The sequence below is a fragment of the Hemitrygon akajei genome, chromosome 24 (genome assembly GCF_048418815.1).
Source record: "Hemitrygon akajei chromosome 24, sHemAka1.3, whole genome shotgun sequence".
NCBI classification, from domain to species: Eukaryota; Metazoa; Chordata; class Chondrichthyes; order Myliobatiformes; family Dasyatidae; genus Hemitrygon; species Hemitrygon akajei.
The window spans coordinates 47136288-47163978 of record NC_133147.1 but is presented as its reverse complement, the minus strand read 5'-3'; the positions used below and the strand labels follow the sequence as shown (position 1 = coordinate 47163978).

Genomic DNA, 27691 nt, shown 5'->3' with positions numbered 1-27691 from the left:
GCAAGAACAGGAAGGCAGATTACTATCTAAATGGAGTCAAGTTAGGAAAAGGGGAAGTACAACAAGATCTAGGTGTTCCTGTACATCAGTCAATGAAAGCAAGCATGCAGGTACAGCAGGCAGTGAATAAAGCTAATGGCATGCTGGCCTTTATAACAAGAGGAATTGAGTATAGGAGTAAAGAGGTCCTTCTGCAGCTGTATAGGGCCCTGGTGAGACCCCACCTGGAGTATTGTGTGCAGTTTTGGTCTCCAAATTTGAGGAAGGACATTCTTGCTATTGAGGGAGTGCAGTGTAGGTTCACAAGGTTAATTCCTGGAATGGCGGGACTGTCATATGTTGAAAGATTGGAGTGACTGGGCTTGTATACACTGGAATTTAGAAGGATGAGAGGGATCTGATTGAAACATATAAGATTATTAAGGGATTGGACACACTGGAGGCAGGAAGCATGTTCCCACTGATGAGTGAGTCCAGAACTAGAGGCCACAGTTTAAGAATAAGGGGTAGGCCATTTAGAACAGAGATGCGGAAAAACTTTTTCACCCAGAGAGTGGTGGATATGTGGAATGCTCTGCCCCAGAAGGCAGTGGAGGCCAAGTCTCTGGATGCATTCAAGAGAGAGTTAGATAGAGCTCTTATAGATAGCGGGGTCAAGGGGTATGGGGAGAGGGCAGGAACGGGGTACTGATTGTGTATGATCAGCCATGATCACAGTGAATGGCGGTGCTGGCTAGAAGGCCGAATGGCTTACTCCTGCACTTACTGTCTATTGTTGTAGAGGGAGTCAGTGATTGGGACAGAGAGACTATGAGAGAGGGAGAGGAGAGTGTGAGTGTGTGTGTCAGGGGGAGAAAGTGAGAGGAGTCATGGTGGGGCAAGAATACAGAAAAGTGGTGAGCTAGTGGTGGGGAATTAGAACGCACAAGGGCTATGGTTGGGAGAGAGGAGGCTTCACTCTGTGTCTGACCCCGGGAGTGTGTGATGGGACGGTGTGGAGGGGGCTTCACTCTGTGTCTGACCCCAGGAGTGTGTGATGGGACGGTGTGGAGGGAGCTTCACTCTGTGTCTGACTCCGGGAGTGTGTGATGGGATGGTGTGGAGGGAGCTTCACTCTGTGTCTGACCCCGGGAGTGTGTGATGGGACGGTGTAGAGGGAGTTTCACTCTCTGTCTGACCCCGGGAGTGTGTGATGGGACGGTGTGGAGGGAGCTTCACTCTGTGTCTGACCCTGGGAGTGTGTTATGGGACGGAGTAGAGGGAGATTCTCTCTGTGCCTGATCCCAGTAGTGTGTGATTCGATGGTGTGGAGGGAACTTTACTGTGTCAGACCCCGGTGAGATCTGTTATTGTTTTGAGCAGATTGAGTACATCAGATCTCTCTGGGAAACATTAAACTCTCTGCTGTGACAGATGCACATTTCCTGGTGACAGATGGCTGCTGATCCTTCCTGATTCGCCTGCTTCTCTAAACCGTCTCCGCTCAGTAGCAACTGTTGTCACTTCGGAGAACACACACTCGCTCTCTGGCACAATCCGTAGCGTGCGCATCCCTTGCACAGACTCAATCTCTCTCACACTCACAATCTGTCTTGCACTGGCGCAGTCCTGCTGTGCACTCTGAAACGCGAGTCTATTTCGCACTGTCGCAGCCTGACCCCCTCACACCTTCCTTGCACGATTTCTTGAGGTCTTGCACACACGACCTTCCACGTCCTTCAGCCATTCTCGTACTGAGGCTCTGTCCCACACACACACACAGTACAGGCCCTTTGGTCCACAATGCTGTGCCAACCTGTACTCTGCTCTACAGGTCGATCTACCCCTACCCTCCCCATATTGCTCAACATACTTACCTATTGAGATAAGCCCAGCAATCCCCCAATTTAACCCTCGCCTAATCACAGGACAATTCACGATGACCAATTAACCTACTAACCTGTACGTCTTTGGACTGTGGGAGGAAACCAGAGCTCCCTGAGGAAACCCACGTGGTCATGTGGAGAACGTATAAACTCTTCTCACAGGCAGCAGTGGGAATTAAACCCTGGTCACTGGTAAAGCATTGTGCTGACCACTGCGCTACCGTGTAACACCTTCCGTCCATCTATCTAAGAGTCTCTCGGATGTTCCTAATGTATCTGCCTCTACTGCCGTGCACCGCCCACTCACCATGTGCTGGGTCGTATGACGTGGGTAATCATGGTCTTTTGACTACGACTGCTCCTGGCCAATTTTTCTACAGAAGTGATTTGCCATTGCCTTCTTCTGGGCAGTGTCTTTATCAGACGGGTGACCCCGGCCATTATCAATACTCTTCAGAGATTGTCTGCCTGGCGCCAGTGACCGCATAAGGAGGCCTTGTGATCTGCACCACCTGCTCCATGGCTTCACGTGACCCCGATCGGGGGGCTAAGCAGGTGCTACACCCTCGCCAAGGGTGACCTGCAGGCTTGCGGAGGAAAGGAGCACCTCACACCTCCTCTGGTCGAGATGCGTCTCAGACTCGAACACAGAGTTAGGCAGAATCAAACATACAGAATGCCCCAAGCATTCCCCCAATCGCTAACCTTGGACCCTTACCATTAACCGAGACCCCGGGTCGGGAACCCCTGACTTAAAACGCATGTCCTTTGGTGCCAGTCCTTTCTACCCTGGGGAAATCTCTGGCTATCCACTCGCTCTGTGCCTCTTATCATCTTGCACCACCTCCACCGACGCCTCCCACCCTCCTGGGCTCCAGACAGAAAAGCCCGAGCTTTTAGCGCGTGGAAGGGATTTGGATCAATTTGGAGTCGTGATGGATCTATGGGCCTGTGCAGTGCCGTTTGATGTCCCAACGCTGATACACCGTCTCGGTTCACGCACATCGTGACCACGGAATCACCAAGGTGTGTGCTCGTGATCACTGTTATCACACACAGTCATCCATGCATCTTGTGACGTGGGCATTAAAAGTTGGAGACTGGCAGGTGTACACATACACACACACGCGCGAGCGCGAACACCGTAACACACAGCTATGAAGATGGACACATCCCTCACACTTGAACAGAGTTAGTCAGAATCAAACACACAGACTGCCAGAGGAACGCAGCGGGTCAGGCTGCATCTGTGGACAAGAGGAAACAGGCGACGTTTTGGGCCGAGGACCACACATTGGATTTCCAGTATCTTCAGATTTCTCGTGTTTATCAAACACACACGGATGCGCATTTCCACCCAGCTTGCATTAAGTGGACAAATGCACAGTAGTAAAGCATCATACACAGACCATACACAGCCACGTACGCAAGCCAACACACATTATGCATTCATGCAACACTCAATCACGGACAGAAGGGAAAGACCAAACAGCTGATTGTTGACTTGAGGAAGGGGTAAGACGAGGGAACACAAACCAACCCTCATAGAGGGGTCAGAAGTGGGGAGAGTGAGCGATTTCAAGCTCTCTCTGAGGACCGAACCTGGACACAACATATTGATGCAGCTATAAAGGCAGGACGGCGGCTATGTTGTGTCAGGAGCTTGAGGAGATTTGGATTGTCAACTAAAAACTGCACGGGATCGAAGCTGGTTGCAGAATCGTGGGTACCAGCCTCATAGTATCCAAGACATCTTCAAGGAGCGGTGTCTTCATTCAGGACCCCCATCACCAGGACATGCCCTCTTCTCATTGTTACAGTCGGGAAGGAGGAACAGAAGCCTGAAGGCACTCACTCAGCTTCTTCCCCTCCACCATCCGAGTCCTAATGGTCGTTGAATCAATGAGCACTAAAAAAATTCTATTTTGCAACTACTTATTTTGACTTAAACTATTATATTTATATACACATACATACACACACTTGCTGTATTTCAGCTTTTTTCCTCTATATTTATCATGTAATGCTGCCATAAAGTTAACAAATTTCATGACATATGCCTGATTCTCAGAGTCACACAACAGACACACACAGGAACACGCCTGGTGTCATAACCACGTACACACTGGTCTTCCACCCAGTGAGTCAGTCTCACCAGCCATCTCACCGTCAGCCACACATTCACCTCCCCAGCCACGTCCAACAGTCAGACCCATTCACACGGTCACATCCCAGTTTGTGATCACTGACAGTCGCTGGGTCAGACTGACAAACCTGTAATACTGCAATAGTTAAGCAGACTGTCTTATTTACAGTCAGAGCATGCTTAATGCCTGTACAACAGTTATACTGATGACTGTATTGTGTGCCTGGCGACTGTACCACACGCAACTGAGCCGGCAAGTCTGCGTGCTCGACGACTGTACCGGGCACAGCTGCGCCGATGTCTGTACTGTATACCTGCCGACTGTCCTGCGTGCCTACCGACTGTACCGTGCACAGCCGCGCCGATGTCTGTACTGTATACCTGCCGACTGTCCTGCGTGCCTACCGACTGTACCGTGCACAGCTGCGCCGATGTCTGTACTGTATACCTGCCGACTGTCCTGCGTGCCTACCGACTGTACCGTGCACAGCTGCGCCGATGTCTGTACTGTATACCTGCCGACTGTCCTGCGTGCCTACCGACTGTACCGTGCACAGCCGCGCCGATGTCTGTACTGTATACCTGCCGACTGTCCTGCGTGCCTACCGACTGTACCGTGCACAGCCGCGCCGATGTCTGTACTGTATACCTACCGACTGTACCGGGCACAGCCGCGCCGATGTCTATACTGTATACCTGCCGACTGTCCTGCGTGCCTACCGACTGTACCGGGCACAGCCGAGCCGATGTCTGTACTGTATACCTGCCGACTGTCCTGCGTGCCTACCGACTGTACTGTGCACAGCTGTGCTGACGACTGCCCCACGGGCAGCCATGCCAGCGGGCATACCGCACGCCCGTACCGCGTGTTCGACAGACCAAGTGAGACAGGACTAACGCTGAGGTAATTCAATACTTTATTATCAGCAGTCAGACACTCGGGGCTGGACTGGCCCCCTCACTCCTCACCCTCGGAGGGAGGATGATCTTGTCGGGGTTGAAGTAGTTCATGCTGATGGCCGGGAGCCCCTCGGCTTCTCTCTGCTTCAGCTGCCGCTCGCCTCCCTCCGGGCCCACTGCCGCATCCTGAGGGAGAGAGGGAGAAGATCCTTCAGTGGTGACCAGGCTGGTGGCAGTGGCTTACGGTTTGGAACACCGACAGTAGAGGAGGCTCCGAGGGAGGGTGCACCCAATTGACCACATAGAGGACTGGGGAGAGAGCGGGAAAATCCACTCAGTCCATCCGCCGCACCTTCTGGGCGGACGTGAGAGACCCTCAACCCCGGGAATGGCCATCTGGGGGCGGGGGCAATGACCATGTGGGAGGAATGGCAGGGAGGGGTCACTGGCAGAGGGAGGTAATAGCTGAGGGAGCCGGAGGAGGGCATTGGGGGAGGGTAGTAATGCCTAGAGAGGGACAAGAGGGAACGGGAAGGCTGGGAAGCTGGTGGGGAGATATCGGGCTGTGCAGGGAGAGGAGAGGAGAGATACAGAGACACGTTGCAGCAACATCAGGATATAAAAATACCAGCTCAGGAAGCTATTTCAGGAAGCTGAATACATTATCAGCCAAACACAGAGACCTAACGTCTCCTGGGGAATGCGTCCGCAGTTCCTGTTGGAACAGCAACAGATTACTGGGAGAAGAGGCAGAGAGCATCTCCGTGATCCCCCCACCCCGTCTTCTTGAAGCCTTTCCCCTCCCTTTGCCATCACCATGATTCCCTCCCTCACAACCTCCGCCAGTCTCCGTGGCCCTCGCCCTCCCCTACACCCCTCTCAGCCTCTGTACCAGTCCTCCCTCCCCATGTCCCTCCTCGTGTCTGTGACCCCCTTCCTACCCTACACCCCTCCCCATCTCTGTGACCCCCTCCCTACCCTACAACCCTCCCCACCTCTGTGTCCCTCCCTACCCTACACCCCTCCCCAACTGACCCCCTCCCTACCCTACACCCCTCCCCACCTGTGACCCCCTCCCTACCCTACACCCCCTCCCCACTGTGAGCCCCTCCCACCCCTAAACCCCTCCCCACCTCTGTGAGCCCCTCCCTACCCTACACCCCTCCCCACCTCTGTGAGCCCCTCCCTACCCTACACCCCTCTCCACCTCTGTGAGCCCCTCCCTACCCTAAACCCCTCCCACCTCTGTGAGCCCCTCCCTACCCTACACCCCTCTCCACCTCTGTGAGCCCCTCCCTACCCTACACCCCTCCCCACCTCTGTGAGCCCCTCCCTCCCCTAAACCCCTTCCAGACTCCATAACCCCCTACTTCCCCTATGCCCTTCCCCATCTGTAACGTGCATGAATTAACCCTACCCAGGTAAGTGGGAAATGCCCGGTCACATTGCTGACACAAGTGAAGAGATTCCGTCACCCGCCAGAGGTGAGTGCATGCACTGGTCAGGTGGAGTTATGTCACACCTCGGACACACGGACGGCAAAAGGCCTTGGACAAGAACAGGAGAATGGAAAGGACAGCAGAGGAACGGTGTTTAATCACACAGCACTCCCAGCTCACAGACAACTCACGCATTGGCACAACTGGGGCAAGAACTAGGCCACAAACGACACGTGCACATTTACATACCGACAGCTCAGGAGACAAACTGCAGGGTGTCCCAACCACGAACAGCCTGGCACATCAGGGAACTGTATCCCAAATAGTATCCAGTACCGGTTATACAGTGACAGACCCGTCCCCACCGGTACCGTACCCCGGTGTCACACAGTGACAGACCCGTCCCCGCCGGTACCGTACCCCGGTGTCACACACTGACAGACCCGTCACCACCGGTACCGTACCCCGGTGTCACACAGCGACAGACCCGTCCCCACCGGTACCGTACCCCGGTGTCACACAGTGACAGGACCCGTCCCCACCGGTACCGTACCCCGGTGTCACACACTGACAGACCCGTCACCACCGGTACCGTACCCCGGTGTCACACAGTGACGGACCCGTCCCCGCCGGTCCCATACCCCGGTGTCACATAGTGACAGACCCGTCCCCACCGGTACCGTACCCCGGTGTCACACACTGACAGACCCGTCACCACCGGTACCGTACCCCGGTGTCACACAGTGACGGACCCGTCCCCACCGGTACCGTACCCCGGTGTCACACAGCGACAGACCCGTCCCCACCGGTACCGTACCCCTGTGTCACACAGTGACAGACCCGTCCCCACCGGTACCGTACCCCGGTGTCACACAGTGACGGACCCGTCCCCACCCCACCGGTACCGTACCCCGGTGTCACACTGACAGACCCGTCCCCACCGGTACCGTACCCCCGGTGTCACACAGTGACGGACCCGTCCCCACCGGTACCGTACCCCGGTGTTATACAGTGACAGACCCGTCCCCACCGGTACCGTACCCCGGTGTCACACAGTGACGGACCCGTCCCCACCCCACCGGTACCGTACCCCGGTGTCACACTGACAGACCCGTCCCCACCGGTACCGTACCCCGGTGTCACACAGTGACCGACCCGTCCCCACCGGTACCGTACCCCGGTGTCACACAGCGACAGACCTGTCCCCACCGGTATCGTACCCCGGTGTCACACAGTGACGGACCCGTCCCCACCGGTACCGTACCCCGGTGTCACACAGTGACGGACCCGTCCCCACCTGGTACCGTACCTCGGTGTCACACAGTGACGGACCCGTCCCCACCGGTACCGTACCCCGGTGTCACACAGCGACAGACCTGTCCCCACCGGTATCGTACCCCGGTGTCACACAGTGACGGACCCGTCCCCACCGGTACCGTACCCCGGTGTTATACAGTGACAGACCCGTCCCCACCGGTACCGTACCCCGGTGTCACACAGTGACGGACCCGTCCCCACCCCACCGGTACCGTACCCCGGTGTCACACTGACAGACCCGTCCCCACCGGTACCGTACCCCGGTGTCACACAGTGACCGACCCGTCCCCACCGGTACCGTACCCCGGTGTCACACAGCGACAGACCTGTCCCCACCGGTATCGTACCCCGGTGTCACACAGTGACGGACCCGTCCCCACCGGTACCGTACCCCGGTGTCACACAGTGACGGACCCGTCCCCACCGGTACCGTACCTCGGTGTCACACAGTGACGGACCCGTCCCCACCGGTACCGTACCCCGGTGTCACACAGCGACAGACCTGTCCCCACCGGTATCGTACCCCGGTGTCACACAGTGACGGACCCGTCCCCACCGGTACCGTACCCGTGTCACACAGTGACAGACCCGTCCCCACCGGTACCGTACCCCGGTGTTACACAGTGACCGACCCGTCCCCGCCAGTACCGTACCCCGGTGTCACACAGTGACGGACCCGTCCCCACCGGTACCGTACCCCGGTGTCACACAGTGACGGAGCCGTCCCCACCGGTACCGTACCCCAGTGTCACACAGTGACGGACCCGTCCCCACCGGTACCGTACCCCGGTGTCACACAGTGACGGACCCGTCCCCGCCGGTAACGTACCCCGGTGTCACACAGCGACGGACCCGTCCCCCGCCGGTACCGTACCCCGGTGTAACACAGCGACGGACCCGTCCCCGCCGGTACCGTACCCCTCAGTCACACAGTGACAGACCCGTCCCCACCGGTACCGTACCCCGGTGTCACACAGTGACGGACCCGTCCCCACCCCACCGGTACCGTACCCCGGTGTCACACAGTGACGGACCCGTCCCCACCGGTACCATACCCCAGTGTCACACAGTGACGGACCCGTCCCCACCGGTACCGTACCCCGGTGTCACACAGTGACGGACCCGTCCCCACCCCACCGGTACCGTACCCCGGTGTCACACAGTGACGGACCCGTCCCCACCGGTACCGTACCCCGGTGTCACACAGTGACGGACCCGTCCCCACCGGTACCGTACCCCGGTGACACACAGTGACGGACCCGTCCCCACCGGTACCGTACCCCGGTGTCACACAGTGACGGACCCGTCCCCGCCGGTACCGTACCCCGGTGTCACACAGCGACAGACCCGTCCCCACCGGTACCGTACCCCGGTGTCACACAGCGACCAACCCGTCCCCACCGGTACCGTACCCCGGTGTTACACAGCGACAGACCCGTCCCCACCGGTACCGTACCCTGGTGTTATACAGCGACCCAATGTTATGAAGTGTAGACGGGGATATTTGCTGATGCTTCCACCTGTATTAGTGACAGAAATGTTCTGATAACGGTTCTGTCCGACTGACTCCGGCACACCTGGTTACCTAGTGAGGGAGCAGCTTCTTTTTCTGGGAGATGGTGATTGAGGTCATTGCTATTTTTATATCCGTGACTTAACACTGTGAAACCTTGTCTCGGCAAACAAACACATGCACAGCGACAGACCCGGCCAACTGCGACGGGCAACTGTCGGCTTACAGAAAGCAACAGGCGGAGTGCCATCGTCAGCGCGGGACTGCGAGACGGAGGTGTGCATCCGGCCGGACGAGACAGAGGGGCGCTGAGAAGGGGCCGGCGCTCCACGGGAGTGGGCGGCGACGAACATTCTTGGCGGGAGGAGGGAGCGTGGAGCGGGCACCTCGTGGCGGCGAGGAGCGAGTGGATACAGGGACGGAGAACGAGTGTCACCTACCCTCGGTCCGGCAGGTAGTGTACGAACGCCGAGCCTATGACGATGGCCACGGAGATGCCGCAGAAGAACGCCAGCCTCATGTTCCACACGTCCACCACCGGGTCCGCGCTGAAGCCGTGGTAATCCGGGTTCTGTGACGGGAAGGAGCGGACGTCAGTCAGCAGGGAGCAGAGACAGGAACTGTGCAGAGTGCTCCCAGTTTGGGCTTGACCCGGGGAGATGGAGAAAGGAACTGGCCACGATAATCCCAGTGAGAGTCCGATCCAGGGAGCACCGAGAGGGAGCACCTCAATTGGAGAGACCGGAAGTCATAGGAGCAGGATTATGCCATTCAGCCCATCAATTCCATTCCACCATTCCATCTTGGCTGATTTATTACCCCCCCAACCCCATTTTCCCCATAACCTTTGACGCCCTGACTAATCCAGAACCTATCAACATCCACTCTAAATATACCCAGTGACTTTGCCTTCATAGCCACTCCGGGCAACGATTTCCACCATCTGGCTAAAGATATTCGTCTCTGTTCCAAAGGGACGTCCTTTTGTGGAAACATCCTCTCCATCTAGGCCTTTCAATATTCAAGGGGAGATCTCCCCCCCCCCCCCCATTCTTCTAAACACCAGCCAGTACAGGCCCAGAGCCATCAACCACTAACCTCTAAATTAAGCCTTTCATTCCTGGAATCATTCTTGTGAATCTCCGCTGGACCCTCCCAGATGTCAGCCCAAAACTGCTCACCATACTCCAAGTGGGGGCTGACCAACGCCTTATAAAGTCTCAATATTATACCCTTGCTTTTATATTCCAGTCTTCTCAAGATGAAAGCCAGCTTTGTTAACCTTCAGGGAATCATGCATGAGGACTCCCAAGTCCCTTTACACCCCTGATTTCTCCCTGTTTAGAAACCGGTCTACACTTTTATTCCTTCTGGAAAGTGCACACCCGAGACTATATTCCATCTGCCACTGCTTTGCCCGATCTCCCAAACTGCAGACTCAACACCACCTGCCCATTCACTTATCTTTGCATCACCCACAAAGCCCTCAATCCCATCATCCAGATCTTAGTGTTAGGTCCCGGGGAGGCAGTGGGCTGGCTCCATGCTTGGAAGCAGAAGGTGGTGGTTGAGGGCTGTTTCCTGGGCTGGAGGCTGGTCCATGGGGGTCAGGGTTGGCACCTTTACTACTTGCAGCTAAGATCAAGGATTTAGACACGGGTGCACAAAGCAGGGTGAGCAAGTCTGCCAAAATAGTGGCAATGGAGAAGATCGTGGAAAATTACAGGGGTTTCTTGATCAGCTGAGGATGGAGGCCGAGGACTTTGGAGGCAAACGGCTTCCAAAACCAAAATAAATTTATTATCAAAGTGGTCACTTTATGAGGTACGCCTGCGCATTAACACAAATACCTCATCAGCCCATCACGTTCCAGCAACTCAACGCACAAACGCACGCAGACACGGTCAAGAGGTTCAGTTGTTGTTCAGACCGAACATCAGAACCGGGAAGAAACGTGATTCAGGAGACTTTGGGGAGTGGTTGTCGGTGCCAGATGGGGTGGCCTGGGCATCTCAGAAACCGCCGATCTCCTGAGTTTCTGGAGTTCACAGAGAACGGTGTGAAAACCAAAACAAAGCATCCAGTGAGTGGCAGTTCCGTGGGCGAAAACACCTGGTTAATGAGAGAGGTCAGAGGAGAATGGCACAACCTGACGGGAAGGCGACAGTAACTCAGATAACAGTAGTGTGCAGACCAGCACCTCTGAATGTACACGTCAAAACTTAAAGTGGATGGGCTACAGCAGCAGAAACCACAAACATACCCTCTGTGGCCACTTTGCTCAGAAACAGGAGGTAACTAGGACAGTGGGCACTGAGTGTACGTCACTATACACCACCTCGAGATTTGTTTCCTTACAGGAAAATAAAGAAATAAATAGAATTTATGATAAACTGTACATCAGGACTGACAACCAACCAACGTGCAAAAGACAAATTCTGCAAATAATTTTTAAAAAGTAAATAAATAATACTGAGAAGATGAGTTGTAAAGTCCTGAGAATAGGCTATCTAATTCGTTCACTGTTGAACTGAGTGACATAATCTACACTGCCTCAGGATCCTGATGGTCGAGGGATAACAACGGTTCCTGAACCTGGTGGACTCTGACCTAAGACTCCTGTCGTTCTGACACAAATGCTTCTTCTCCCCTTCCCCCCCCCCCCCCCGACCCCGGCATAGGTAATGGGGAGCGTTCAGGCTGGGATGGGCAACTTCGATGTCATGTATTGAGAGTGCACATTAGCCCCTGGGTATCTGGTGGAATGGGGGAGACCCCCAGCATCCACAGAGTGGGGCTGGGTCTCCCCGCTGCTGTGGAACAATCTGCGGCCGAACTTGTGCAGGAAGGGTGGAGAAGTTGGCTGCTGCTCTCTCAGGAAAACATTCCACCCCCTCTGCACCCTCTAATCTCCCCCCCCCGCTAAATACTCTTCACAAAGAGTTTACCTCTCCTCTTAATTTCACAACCTGCGTACTAAGAAAGCTCACCGACATCTCAACTTCCTTGAAGGAAGGGGAAGGAAATCTGGCACTTGCCCAACAACTCTCATCAGATGGCCCCAGCCATAGACTCTGTCTACTTCCTACCGTCCCCACTCTCCCCTCTCTCATCGGGCAGAAGCCCGACGGCACACGACCACCAGGCTGAAGGACAGCTTCTATCTTCCAGATCAAAGGCTACTGACCCACTGACGACGTCTCCTCGTATGGTGATGAAACGAAGATCGCAGAGCAACTCAACCATCAACCAGCTGAACTACACACTTTCCACACCATCTCTTGTTCACTTTGAACATTCGGCAATAACAAACCAATTAGCAATACTAAGATTTATTGAGTGTGCCTGCAAGAAAATGATTCTCAGGGTTGTATATGGTGACATACACATACTTTGACAATAAATATACCTTGAACTTTGAGCAACCCCCAGCCTCACTGAGAGCAGATAGACATAGGAGCAGAATTAGGCCATTTGACAATAGACAGTAAGTGCAGGAGTAGGCCATTCGGCCCTTCTAGCCAGCACCATCATCCATTGTGATCATGGCTGATCATACACAATCAGTACCCCATTCTTGCCCTCTCCCCATACCCCTTGACCCCGCTATCTATAAGAGCTCTATCTAACTCTCTCTTGAATGCATCCAGAGACTTGGCCTCCACTGCCTTCTGGGGCAGAGCATTCCACATATCCACCACTCTCTGGGTAAAAAAGTTTTTCCGCATCTCTGTTCTAAATGGCCTACCCCCTATTCTTAAACTGTGGCCTCTAGTGCTGGACTCACCCATCAGCGGGAACATGCTTCCTGCCTCCAGTGTGTCCAATCCCTTAATAATCTTATATGTTTCAATCAGATCCCCTCTCATCCTTCTAAATTCCAGTGTATACAAGCCCAGTTGCTCCAATCTTTCAACATATGACAGTCCTGCCATTCCGGGAATTAACCTTGTGAACCTACGCTGCCCTCCCTCAATAGCAAGAATGTCCTTCCTCAAATTTGGAGACCAAAACTGCACACAATACTCCAGGTGGGGTCTCACCAGGGCCCTGTACAGCTGCAGAAGGACCTCTTTACTCCTATACCCAATTCCTCTTGTTATAAAAGCCAGCATGCCATTAGCTTTCTTCACTGTCTGCTGTACCTGCATGCTTGCTTTTATTGACTGATGTACAAGAACACCTAGATCTCGTTGTACTTCCCCTTTTCTTAACTTGACTCCATTTAGATAGTAATCTGCCTTCCTGTTCTTGCCACCAAAGTGGATAACCTCACATTTATCCACATTAAACTGCATCTGCCATACATTTGCCCACTCACCCAACCTGTCCAAGTCACCCTGCATTCTCATACCATCCTCCTGACATTTCACACTGCCACCCAGCTTTGTGACATCGGCAAATTTGCCAATGTCACTTTTAATCCCTTCATCTAAATCATTAATGTATATTGTAAACAGCTGCGGTCCCAGCACTGAACCTTGCGGTACCCCACTGGTCACAGCCTGCCATTCCGAAAGGGACCCGTTAATTGCTACTCTTTGTTTCCTGTCAGCCAGCCAATTTTCAATCCATGTCAGTACTCTGCCCTAATTTTGCCCACTAATCTCCTATGTGGGACTTTATCAAAAGCTTTCTGGAAGTCCAGGTACACTACATCCACTGGCTCTCCCTTGTCCATTTTCATAGTTACATCCTCAAAAAACTCCAGAAGATTAGTCAAGCATGATTTTCCCTTCATAAATCCATGCTGACTCAGACTGATCCTTCTACTGCTATCCAAATGTGTCGTAATTTCCTCTTTTATAGTTGACTCCAGCATCTTTCCCACCACTGACGTCAGGCTAACCGGTCTATAATTCCCTGTTTTCTCTCTCCCTCCTTTCTTGAAAAGTGGGACATTAGCCACCCTCCAATCAGCAGGAACAGTTCCTGAATCTATAGAACATTGGAAAATGATTACCAATGTGTCCACGATTTCTAGAGCCACCCTGGGATGCAGACCATCAGGTCCCAGGGACTTATCAGCCTTCAGACTCAACAGTCTATCCAACACCGTTTCTTGCCTAATATAAATTTCCTTCAGTTCATCCTTTACCCTGTTCCTTTGGCCACTATTACATCTGGGAGATTGTTTGTGTCTTCCCTAGTGAAGACAGATCCAAAGTACCTCTTCAACTCATCTGCCATTTCCTTGATCCCCATAATAAATTCACCCGTTTCTGTCTTCAATGGCCCAATTTTGGTCTTAACTATTTTTTCGCTATTCACATACCTGAAGAAGCTTTTACTATCCTCCTTTATATTCCTGGCTAGTTTACCTTCGTACCTCATTTTTTCTTGGCATATTGCCTTTTTTGTTATCTTCTGTTGCTCTTTAAAAGCTTTCCAGTCCCCCAGTTTCCCGCTCATCTTTGCGGTGACATACACATACCTTGACAATAAATATACCTTGAACTTTGAGCACCTCCAGCCTCACTGAGAGCAGATAGACAAAGGAGCAGAATTAGGCCAGTTGGCCCATCAGGTCTGCTCAGCCATTCCATTTTGTCGGATTTATCATCCCTCTCAACATCATTCCCCTGCCTTCTTCCCGTTACTTTTGATGGACCTACTAATCAAGAACCTATCAACCTCAGTTTTAAATGACTCGGCCTCCACTGCCCCCTGTGGCAATGCATTCCACAGATCCACCACTCTCTGGCTAAAGAAATTCCTCCTCATCTCCGTTCTAAAGGGGCATCCTTGCATTCTGTGCTGTGCTCTGTGTTCCTAGGCTCCCGACTCCAGGAATCATCCTCTCCCTGTCCACTCTATCCAGGCCTTTCAATACTCGATAGGTTTCTATGAGATTACCCCTCATTCTTGTAAACTCCAGCAAGCACAGGCCCAGAGCCATCAAACAATCCCATGTTAACTCTTTCATTCCTGGTATAATCTTCATGAACTTCCTCTGGACCCTCCCCAATGCTGCAAGTTCTTTCTTAGACAAGGAGCCCAAAACTAAACAGAAAGGAAATACAAACAAGAGAAATTCTGCAGACACACACAGAATGCTGGAGGAACTCCATAGGCCAGGCAGCAAGAGTGAACAGTCAACGTTTGGGACCCTTTAATTCTCAGAATCGTTCTTGTGACCCGTCTCTGGACCCTCTCCAATTTCAGCACATTCTTTCTTAGATAAGGGGCCCAAAATGGCTCACAATACTCCGAGTGTGGTCCGACCACATCACATCCTCACTTCTATATTCTACTCCTCTTGAAATTAATGCTAACATTGCACTTGCTTTCCGTTTGACCAACTCAACCTGCAAGTTAACCCTGAGGGAACCCTGCACGATGACTCCCAAGTCCATTTGCGCCTCTGACTGCTGAATTTTTCCTTGTTTAGAAGATAGTCTGTACTTATTCCTTCCAAGCTTGGCAATCTCTTGGAAACTACTCCTGCTCTTAAAGAGAGGGGCATTAACAGCTGGACAACAAACGCCGAGCCAGCTCCATGACGGACACAATCCTTCCCACCATCAAGGACATTTTTAGGAGGTGCTGCTTCAAGAAGTGGGCATCCATCATTAAGGACCCACATCTCGACTGATTACTACAAATGGGGAAGAAGTACGGGAGCCTGAAGGCACATGCTCAGCAATTCAGGAACAGCTTAGGGTGGTGGTGAATATTGGCAGCTCAGGTTGATGTTGGGCTGTTGGCCGAGCTTGGCAAGTCGCTCGCAGACGTTTCATCACCGGCCGAGGTGACATCACCAGTGCGCAGTTGCTGCCGTTTCTCTCTGGGAGTGCTCGCGCTGTGTTTGCTTGCCTCGCCCCTGATTGGCTACCCCTTCAGTTGACCTTAGAATTCCATTGGCTACCCCTTCAGTTGACCTTTATATTCTATTGGCTCGCATTTCTTTGGACCTCATGGGTTCGTAAATGGTATCTATTTTGACACGTTCGTTTACGGAGTTGTGAGAAGAGAACCACGCGTAGTCCCAGTTCAAGTGGACTCCTCCTTGTCATCTGATTTCTGAATAGCCCAAGAACACTACATCATTATCCTCCCTTGCAATGTTTACTTGTCTGTGACAGGAATTTCAACGCCTTCACACCGTACAGCAGCCACAATACACGTCAGTGAACACCAGATTCTGGATTTCACTGAAACCTACCAAATACGGAAAGGCCTAACGATGGATCCCCTGCACTCTGTTCGTAGAGTTAATCTGCAACTCCAGTTCCTCCTGCCTTCCGACACGCTCGTCTGCCCCCGCTGCCGGGGTGAGGCCCAATAGAAACTGGAAGAAAAACACTATGGGCTCCCCTTCAATGAACAACTGAATTCTCCAACGCCAGGTCAACTGCTCCCCGTGCCCCAGTGGTCTATGCCTCTGACCCAGAAACAAACTATGGCTCCCCATCACATTTCAAGATCACAAGCTGCAGCCCCACTACCCCAGTTTCCTCCACACCCCACAGCCCCAGATAGGGGTGGAAAAAAATGACACTGTCCTCCATAACAGCAACTATCGATCCCCTATCTGGATCACAACATTTTTGTCAGCTTCCCTGATCTGCAGTAATTGATGGGACGGTGTGGAGGGAGCTTCACTCTGTGTCTGACCCCGGGAGTGTGTGATGGGACGGTGTGGAGGGAGATTCACTCTGTGTCTGACCCCGGGAGTGTGTGGTGGGACGGTGTGGAGGGAGATTCACTCTGTGTCTGACCCCGGGAGTGTGTGATGGGACGGTGTGGAGGGAGATTCACTCTGTGTCTGACCCCGGGAGTGTGTGATGGGACGGTATGGAAGGAGATTCACTCTGTGTCTGACCCCGGGAGTGTGTGATGAGACGGTGTGGAGGGAGTTTCACTCTGTGTCTGACCCCGGGAGTGTGTGATGGGACGGTGTGGAGGGATATTCACTCTGTGTCTGACCCCGGGAGTGTGTGATGGGACGGCGTGGAGGGATATTCACTCTGTGTCTGATCCCGGGAGCGTGTGATGGGACGGTATGGAGGGATATTCACTCTGTGTCTGACCCCGGGAGGGTGTGATGGGACGGTGTGGAGGACAGTGCGATCACACATGCGATTTTGAGCCTCTAATCATCTTCCAGCTTTTGTCATCTTTCTCCGACCCAATCCCAGGGTCCGACACTGAATGAAGCTCAAACCACACAGTGCCATCACACACTCCCGGGGTCAGACACAGAGTGAAACTCCCTCCACACTGTCCCATCACACACTCCCGGGGTCAGACACAGAGTGAAGCTCCCTCCACACTGTCCCATAACACACTCCACGGGTCAGACACAGAGTGAAACTCCCTCCACACTGTCCCATCACACACACCCGGGGTCAGACACTGAGTGAAGCTCCCTCCACACTGTCCCATCACACACACCCGGGGTCAGACACTGAGTGAAGCTCCCTCCACACCGTCCCATCACACACCCCCGGGGTCAGACACAGAGTGAAGCTCCCTCCACACTGTCCCATCACACAGTCCAGGGGTCAGACACAGAGTGAAGCTCCCTCCACACTGTCCCATCACACACTCCCGGAGTCAGACACAGAGTGAAAGTCCCTCCACACCGTCCCATCACACACTCCCGGAGTCGGACACAGAGTGAAACTCCATCTACACCGTCCCATCACACACTCCCGGGATCAGACACAGAGTAAAGCTCCCTCCACACCGTCCCATCACACACTCCCGGAGTCAGACACAGAGTGAAGCTCCCTCCACACCGTCCCATCACACACTGCCAGGGTCAGACACAGAGTGAAAGTCCCTCCACACCGTCCCATCACACACTCCCGGAGTCAGACACAGAGTGAAGCTCCCTCCACACCGTCCCATCACACACTCCCGGGGTCAGACACAGAGTGAAACTCCCTCCACACCGTCCCATCACACACTCCCGGGGTCAGACACAGAGTGAAGCTCCCTCAACACCGTCCCATCACACACCCCCGGGGTCAGACACAGAGTGAAACTCACTCCACACTGTCCCATCACACAGTCCTGGGGTCAGACACAGAGTGAAGCTCCCTCCAAACCGTCCCATCACACACACCCGGGGTCAGACACATAGTGAAGCACCCTCCACACCGTCCCATCACACACTCCCGGGGTCAGACACAGAGTGAAGCTCCCTTCACACCGTCCCATCACACACTCCCGGGGTCAGACACAGAGTGAAGCTCCCTCCACACCGTCCCATCACACACTCCCGGGGTCAGACACAGAGTGAAGCTCCCTCCACACCGTCCCATCACACACTCCCGGAGTCAGACACAGAGTGAAGCTCCCTCCACACTGTCCGATCACACACTCCTGGGGTCAGACACAGAGTGAAGCTCCCTCCACACCTTTCCATCACACAATCCCAGGGTCAGACACAGAATGAAGCTCCCTCCACACCGTCCCATCACACACTCCCGGGGTCAGACACAGAGTGAAGCTCCCTCCACACAGTCCCGGGGTCAGACACAGAGTGAAGCTCCCTCCACACACTCCCGGGGTCAGACACAGAGTGAATCTCCCTCCACACGGTCCCATCACACACTCGCGGGGTCAGACACAGAGTGAAGCTCCCTCCACACCGTCCCATCACACACTCCCGGGGTCAGACGCAGAGTGAAGCTCCCTCCACACCGCCCGATCACACACTCCCAGGGTCAGACACAGAGTGAAGCTCCCTCCACACCGTCCCATCACACACTCCCGGTGTCAGACACAGAGTGAAACTCCCTCCACACCGTCCCATCACACACTCCCGGGGTCAGACAAAGAGTGAATCTCCCTCCACACCGTCCCAGGGTCAGACACAGAGTGAATCTCCCTCCACACCGTCCCATCACACACTCCCGGGGTCAGACACAGAGTGAAACCCCCTCCACACCGTCCCATCACACACTCCCGGGTCAGACACAGAGTGAAGCTCCCTCCACACCGTCCCATCGCACACTCCCAGGGTCAGACACAGAGTGAAGCTCCCTCCACACCGTCCCATCACACACTCCCGGGGTCAGACACAGAGTGAAGCTCCCTCCACACCGTCCCATCACACACTCCCGGGGTCAGACACAGAGTGAAGCTCCCTCCACACCGTCCCATCACACACTCCCGGGGTCAGACACAGAGTGAAGCTCCCTCCACACCGTCCCATCACACACTCCCGGGGTCAGACACAGAGTGAAGCTCCCTCCACACCGTCTCATCACACACTCCCGGGGACAGACACAGAGTGAAGCTCCCTCCACTCCATACCATCACACACTCCTGGGGTCAGACACAGAGTGGAGCTGTTCTGATTGCGCTGGGAGAAATCGAGGAAAAACTGCTGTATGAAGGACGTAAGTTACTTGGAGTTGGTTTGAAACGTCTCTTGAACATCTAAGTGAGCGGCTGGTTTAGTGTGGAAGCTTCGTTTGGAGTTTTTCTGCCAGTTTGGACGGGGTTCGTTGATGGCTGCGAACTGCGTCGCACCCTGCTGTGGCCGCTGGCAACTCGCCAGGAAGCTGGGTCGCTCCAAAAACCGGAGACAAACGCCATTGTTCCCTCACTGACATCGGGACAACTTCCTTCCATCTCTATCGTCGGGATTCTCGTTCGGTGTAGGAGCTGAAACATCGTTTGAGACGTCTCAACCTTTCACGGCCTGGAAGTTCGGCAGGACTAACGGAGCCTTTCCTGGCGTTGGAATTTCTGGCACTGAGCCAGCAAGGTACTGTCGAGTACAAACTTTTCCCGCCAGTTACTCAACTCGCTCCAGGACTTTATAACCAGCACCACCGTATCATTCTCGATTCGGACACATAAGTAACATGCCAGACCAGTCTACAGGGAGTCGCAGGCCTTCGGGGAGTTATGCCAAGGCGGCTGCCTCTCCAGCCTCGGACAACGCCCTGTTTCGGTCGGTGAAAGTTGAACGCGGGGTGCAATGTATTTTGCGAACTGGAACTACCCTGGAAAAGTGCGCGGAGGCTATGGAGGACTTGTTGGGGAGAGATGGTGTTTTGGCTACCGAGAAAGAGTTCGGGAAGGCAGTGTTTTACCTGAGGAATGATGAGTTGGTGCACCGGGCCCTCAGCAGAGGGATCACGGTGGAGAACATCTTTTTACAGATGGAGCTGGTGACAGCTCCCACACAACGCATCGTCCTCGGTCACGTAAAGCCTTTCATCCCCAACGAGGACCTGCTTCCCGCACTAGCACGCTTGGGGCAAGTTCGGTCAGAAATAACTGCCATCAGGCACAAATTCAGGCGACGCACTCTCCGGACCGTAATCTCTTTCCGGCGACAGGTATTCATGAAACTGGAAAGGGAGGACGAAGTTGAGGGCCGGTTTACTGTCTGGCATGAGGGGGTAGATAATCAGGTGTATTGGAGCTCTGAGCGCCCACGGTGCCATGCGTGCGGGGAGGTGGGGCACTTTCGGAGGGACTGTCCAAACACCCGAAAACCCAGGGAGTCCACTTCGGGAACCAGTGCCCCAGCTAACTCTGCCCCTGATCCCATTCCTGCTCCTACACCTGTGCCGGCCCCTGCTCCTGCCCCTGTCCCTGTTCCTACGTCTGTTCCAGTCTCTGCTCCTACCCCTGTGGTTCAGGCGAGTGTTCCTGAGGCTACGTGCAGGGAGGTTCAGGCGAGGGATGGGGTGGAGCCTGTGCGGGGAAGGAAAGTGAGGAAGAAATCGAAACACATGAAGAAGACGGCCCCCGAGACCGCAGAGCTCACGCCCATTTGCCCTAAAGTGGAGCGGGAGGCTCGGGGAAGTGTACAATCGGACGGGGTGTTGGAAGCGGGGAGTAACGCTCCATCGGTGAATCCCGCACCTGTGTGCCCCTCCGGCTTGAAGAGGAGAAGGGAATGTTCCCCCAAGAGGGCAGAGAATGTAGAAGAGGGGGAGTCCCAGGAAGGGGTGGGAATCTGGGTGGAAGTTGTGTCTAACCTTGAATCCCCAGATGTAGCCACCAGTCCTGTGGTGGGTGGTGTGGTTGTGCAGGAAGCTAGTGCTGGGCCTGTTTGCACAACTAAAACAGACCTGGAGCCCTCCACCCAGGACTTAGCAGTAAGTGCCTCTCTGGAGGCAAATGTATTAAATAGGACAAGCGGAGAGGAGACCAAGCTCTCTCAGCATCAGGCAGCCGGTGAATCCATTGGACCAGAGCTGCTGGGATCCCCTTCATCCCTGTCTGCTGGGGAGGGTGATATACCCTGCATGCCGACCCCATCAACTAATGGCCTGCAGGGAGTCCCTGGGGATTTTCCCTCCATCGTCGCTACTGTGGATAAGACTGATGCGACAGTGGAGCAGGAAGGTATGAGGGAGGTACCTGCTGCGCAGTGTGGGTTACAGGGGCAGCCACCTTATACACCACATGAGGAGGAAGATGGGGGATCTGTCTGCAGTGAGGGGTTGGAGGGAGATTCTATTGATAGTAAGACAATGGACATCCTCACCCCTCCTGAAAAATCCCCATTGATACCTGTGGAGGAGATCAGAGAGTTCATTCACTCCTCTATGGGTGCAAAGCATCGGCCTAAACTAGCCTCGCTTCACTGGCCTAGCGTGCCGAGGCTGGTGAAGTCCCTGCGAGTCATCCTCGGACAGAAGGGGAAGGGGAAGAGGAATGCTGTGTCAGGGAATGACAGACAGCAGCTGAAATCCTTCCTGGATGACCTGGTGAGGGACATCAGGGTGGAAAGCAGCCTCGTTCCTTCGGGAGATGGTGGGTCACAGGGTAGCGATGGTAGCAGTCGAGCCCGGAAAGCAAAGAATGTTCTTGGTTTTCTTCGGGATAGTGCGGCTGAGGGCGCCACCGCTCTCAGCGGGAAGGGGACTGGTGCTGAGGCCTAGTGTGCTCCCGACATGAGACTTACCATAGCTAGTTTAAATGCAAACGGTAGCAGGGGCTCTCTCTGCAGATATAACAATCTCTCAGTCCTCAGGGATGGGAGATACGCGGTGAGTTTCCTGCAGGAAACCCATACCACCCCAGGGGATGAGTCCGCTTGGCTCCTGGAGTGGCAGGGCGGGGTCTACATGAGTCACCTTAGCTCCAACTCTAGCGGGGTGGCGATCCTGTTGGCCCCAGCCTTTCGGCCAGAAATCGTAGGAGTCCAAGATGTTGTGCCCGGCCGTCTGCTCCACCTGGCTGTGCGCCTGGATGGAGTACCGCTGCACTTTGTCAACGTGTATGCTCCGAGGCGCGGGGTGATGCAGAAGCGCCTATTCTGTCAGCTGTCCACCTTGCTGAGTTCCATCGATCCTGGGGACTGCGTCACCCTCGGGGGAGACTTCAACTGTACCCTCGAGGTGGAGGACCGCTCGGGCCTCCAACGCGACCCAGCATCGGCGAAAAAGTTAAAGGAGCTAGTCGGCTCCTTTGACTTGGTGGACAGCTGGCGGAATCTTCACCCCGACTCTAGCGCCTTCTCCAGAAGATCTAGAGAGGGGAGTTCCTGGATAGACCGCCTGTATTTCTCTCGAGCTTATGTCTCCTACGTGTCGGCGTCCTCCATGCGGCCGGTGTCGTGCTCGGATCATCACCTTGTGTGGGTGGAATTTTCTCTTCTGCACCCTCGGGTGGGATCCGGGTATTGGCACTTTAACAACCAGCTGCTGGAGGACAGCCGATTCCGGGATTCATTCCGAGCGTTCTGGGTCACCTGGAGAGAGAGACGGAGAGAGTTCAGCTCCCTACGGCTGTGGTGGGATGTGGGCAAGGCCCACATCCGGTTTTTATGTCGGGAGTACACTAGGGGGGTCGACAAAGAGGCAGGTCTCTGAGATTGAGCGGCTTGAGAGAGCATTGCTTGACCTAGAGTCCCGTCTTGGTCCGACCGGTGGAGACCAACAGCTGTGGCAGGAATACCAGGAGAAGGACGCACTCAGGCATCTGCAGCTTCAGCAGTCCCGAGGTGCATATGTGAGGTCGCGGATCCAAATGCTGCAAGATTTGGACCGCGGCTCACCCTTCTTCTACTGGTTGGAGAAGTGGCGGGGAGTTCAAAAGCAGCTGGTGGAGCTACTGGCTGCTGATGGCTCCTCCATCACGGACCCCGACAAAATTATCAAAGAAGTCCGCACTTTCTATCGGTCCTTATTCTCACCAGATCCGTCAAATGCGGGGCGTGCAGTGAGGTCTGGAAAGATTTAGCAAAGGTCAGCCCAGAAGACGCAGCGCGTCTGGACGCTCCCCTGACTCGGGAGGAGCTGTCTACTGCCCTTCGGCAACTACGGAGGGGTAAGTTCCCCTGGCTTAGATGGTCTGAGCGTGGAGTTCTATCAGGCTTTTTGGGATGTCCTGGGGGTAGACTACAGCCTTGTTCTAGGGGAGAGCCTAGCCACCGGGGAAATGCCCCTCTCATGGCAGAGAGCTGTTGTGGTCCTACTGCCCAAGAAGGGAGACCTCCGCCTGCTAAAGAACTGGCGCCCGGTCTCCCTCTTGTGCGCGGACTACAAGATCTTCGCCCGGGCAATGGCCAACCGTCTTGGTTCAGTACTGAGACAGGTGATCCATCCTGATCAATCTTACACGGTCCCAGGCCGCTCCATCCAGGACAATGTCCACCTAGTACGGGACCTGATCCACCTGCAGCAGGAGACTGGGTCCCGGGCAGCGTTTCTTTCTCTTTACCAGGAGAAGACGTTTGACCGGGTAGACCACAGTTCCCTGGTGGGCACTCTGCAGGCCTTTGGGCTCGGACCACATTTTGTGGCCCGAGTTCGGCTCCTATACTCTGCCGCGGAGTGCCTTGTTAAGGTCAATGGATCACTGGCAGCGCCCATTCCCTTCAGGAGAGGAGGACGTCAGGGATGCCCCATGTCCGGTCAATTGTACGCGATCTGTGTCGAGCCATTCCTGAGCCTCCTACGGCGAAGGCTGACAGGTTTGGTTCTGCGTGAACCGGACATGGAGGTCGTCCTGTCGGCCTATGCCGATGATGTACTCCTCATGATGACAGATCCCAATGACCTGCGGAGGATGCGCGAGTGCCAAGAAGTTTTCTCGGCAGCATCCTCCGCTAGGATCAACTGGGTGAAATGTTCCGGACTCTTAGTGGGTCAGTGGCAGGTGGACTGCCTGCCGGAGGAGATGAGAGCTTTTGAGTGGAGCACTAGACGTCTCCTCTATCTGGGAGTCTACCTGAGTCCTTCTGGGGAGACCTGGCTGGCGAACTGGCAGGACCTGGAGACGAAAGTCACGGCCCGGCTGGGGCGCTGGTCAGGCCTTCTCAGGGTGCTTTCCTATCGAGGCAGGGTGGTGGTCATAAACCAGCTGGTGGCCTCCATGTTGTGGTATCGGATGGTCACCTTGGCCCCTCCTGCCCCGTTTGTTGCAAGAATGCAGAGGAAGTTAGTGGACTTCTTCTGGGGAAACAGGAAACACTGGGTCTCTGCAGTGGTCTTGAGTCTCCCAGTGGGAGAGGGTGGACAGTCGCTGGTGTGTGTTCGAACGCGACTGGCGGCTCTCCGCCTCAGGACTCTGCAGAGATTCCTGGACGCCAAGCACCCTCCCAGGTGGCACGTGTTGGCGACTTTCTTCCTCCGGAGGGGCTGCTGTCTTCATGAAGACATGCGGCTACCACCGGCGGGCGTCAGCCGTACTGCTTTGCGGAGTCTGCCCGGCTTCTATCAGGACCTACTGAGAGTCTGGAACATGGTCGCCTCAGGCCGGGAATCCCCTCCTCAGGTGGAGGGCGGGGTCCTGGCCGACCCTTGTCCTACCTCAGTGGATGTCGGTGCGGCTCAGTTGTGTGGACCGACTCAGGCCGAGCTGCTTGTCGGGCCCAGGCCCCGCAATCTTCTCCGGGAGCCGTGTCCACACAACTTGAGCCGTCTCTCATCGATACCCACAGTGCCATTCAGGGATGCAAGTAGGAGGTATTTGTATGGGCTGCTGCTCCACACCCTCCACTTCCTTGCCCTTGTCCACCGTCCCGACACACCATGGCGGTCGGTCTTTCCACCCGGAGGTGAGGCGGGTCCCCACTGGAAGTCCCTTTACGAGGGGGTTCTTCCCATGCACCTGGGGGATCTCGGCTGGAGGGTGCTGCATAGAGCGGTGCCCTGCAATAAGTTTTTTAGTTTGTACATGGATCTCCCACCCGCATGCCATTTCTGCGGGCTGGAGGAGACCGTGTACCACATGTACATGGAGTGTGTGAGGCTGCAGCCTCTTTTTGCGTATTTGCGTGGGCTGCTTCTCGCCTTCTGGCTGCATTTTAGCCCCACCCTATTTATATATGGTCATCCAGTAAGGAAGGGGGCATGGAGGGATGAGGATGTCCTAGTCAACTTGCTCCTGGGGCTGGCAAAATCCGAAATTCAAGGGTCATGGAAACGGGTGGCGGGAGGATCTCCCCAGGCAGACTGCCTGGCAATGTTTAGAGGGTATGTTCGTGCCTGGGTAAATATTGAAAAAGAACACGCGCAGTCCACGGCGACCTTAGAGGAGTTTCGAGACCGTTGGGCTCCACGGGGTGTAAATGCCATCGTGGATAGAGATGGCAACATTTTGGTGTAATGTCTATTGTCTAGTTGTAGTGAAGTAATTGTGTTTGCCACCGTTTTGTATATATTGTATAGCGCCGATATTTGTAATAAAGGATTTTGTAATTTTAAAAAAAAGGGGGTCAGACACAGAATGAAGCTCCCACTACACCATCCCATCACACACCCCCGGGGTCAGACACAGAGTGAAGCTCCCTCTACACCCTCCTAACACACACTCCCGGGGTCAGACACAGAGTGAAGCTCCCTCCACACCTTCCCATCACACACTCCCCGGGTTAGACACAGAGTGAATCTCCCTCCACACTGACCCATCACACACTCCCAGAGTCAGACACAGAGTGAAGCTCCCTCCACACCTTCCCATCACACACTCCCCAGGTTAGACACAGAGTAAATCTCCCTCCACACTGACCCATCACACATTCCCGGGGTCAGACACACAGTGAATCTCTCTCCACACCGTCCCATCACACACTCCCGGGGTCAGACACAGAGTGAATCTCCCTCCACACCGTCCCATCACACACTCCCCGGGTCAGACACAGAGTGAATCTCCCTCCACCCCGCCCGATCACACACTCCCGGGGTCAGACACAGAGTGAATCTCCCTCCACACCGTCCCATCACACACTCCCCGGGTCAGACACAGAGTGAAGCTCCCTCCACACCGTCCCATCACACACTCCCGGGGTCAGACACAGAGTGAATCTCCCTCCACACCGTCCCATCACACACTCCCCGGGTCAGACACAGAGTGAATCTCCCTCCACCCCGCCCGATCACACACTCCCGGGGTCAGACACAGAGTGAATCTCCCTCCACACCGTCCCATCACACACTCCCCGGGTCAGACACAGAGTGAAGCTCCCTCCACACCGTCCCATCACACACTCCCGGGGTCAGACACAGAGTGAAGCTCCCTCCACACCGTCCCATCACACACTCCCGGGGTCAGGCACAGAGTGAAACTCCCCCAGCGCCTCCTCACCTTATCAAACAGGTTGACCTCGCGATGCGGAGCGTCTCCATGCCCGACACCGAGGGGGGGCTGCTGGACTAGGGTGGTGGATGCAGCCTCATCGCGAGGAGAGTGTCCGACGGCCCGGCGGGGAACCAAGGCCTGCACCCCAGCCGCAGACCTGCAATAGCAGCTCCCCAGCCGCCTCAACAGCGCAACACTCCGCGCCGCCATCTTCCACTGACGCTCCGCTTTTCGTCACGCCCTCAGACTGACAGACATCCCTGCTCTCCAATCCCTTGAACGGACACCCTTACGCTCTGCCCTCCCCCACTAGCCATCATCAATGACAGACAGGCCCACTGTCCAACGGACATCTTCAAACACACAATAATTGATGATAGACATTCCCGCTTTCCAATGGTCGCTAGGACCCGTCGTGACATTTTCCCCTATTCCTGCTTCCCTCCCTTGCCATACAGCCAATGGACGCCTTCGCTTCGAGTCATGACTCTGTGATAGACAGCGCGCTTTTCCCAATAGACGCCTCGGCAAACGTCATGGATCCGCAGTCTTCTCTGACAGACAGCCTCGCTGTCCAATCGTCGGCACAACCCGTTGCTGCGCTGCCTCCGGACCCGCCCTTCAATTGCCGCCTGTGGCCCCGGCCCCGCCGATCCAAAGACAGATAGCCGCTCTGTCCAATTGAAGCCGTGATCCTCTGACTGACAGTCCATTGCTCCAATCGGTTGATCGACATTGAGAGACGTCAAGTCAAAGTCAAAAACACAAGCGGTTCTGTAGGTGCTGGAACTCCGGAGTAACGCATACAAAGTGCTGGAGGAACTCAGCAGGTCAGGCAGATGTGGATAAATAGTTTTATTCTGGCATCTTCCCCCTTCATTTCCAGTCCTGAGGAAGGATCTGAGCCCGAAACGTCAACTGTTTATTAATTTCCATGGATGATCCCTGACCTGCGGAGTTCCTCGAATGTCAAAGTCAAAATTATTATCAAAGTACATAGAAC

At 54.7% G+C, this 27691-nt stretch overlaps 2 protein-coding genes across 2 annotated transcripts in view; one reads left to right on the top strand and one right to left on the bottom strand.

The window, feature by feature from the left end:
* The window catches only part of LOC140715711 (GRIP1-associated protein 1-like), a 56119-nt gene extending 51200 nt beyond the window's left edge, over positions 1-4919 (top strand). Inside the window, exon 17 of the mRNA XM_073028082.1 lies at positions 4210-4919. Coding sequence (XP_072884183.1) covers positions 4210-4919 — 710 coding nt within the window. The remainder of the gene's footprint in view (positions 1-4209) is intronic.
* Positions 4912-26951, bottom strand: ndufb11 (NADH:ubiquinone oxidoreductase subunit B11). The gene is given in 4 exon segments (XM_073028739.1): positions 4912-5072; positions 5075-5097; positions 9621-9751; positions 26695-26951. Coding segments are annotated over 4 exon segments (489 nt in total). The 5' UTR covers positions 26899-26951; the 3' UTR covers positions 4912-4941.
* Positions 26952-27691: the final 740 nt, after the last annotated feature.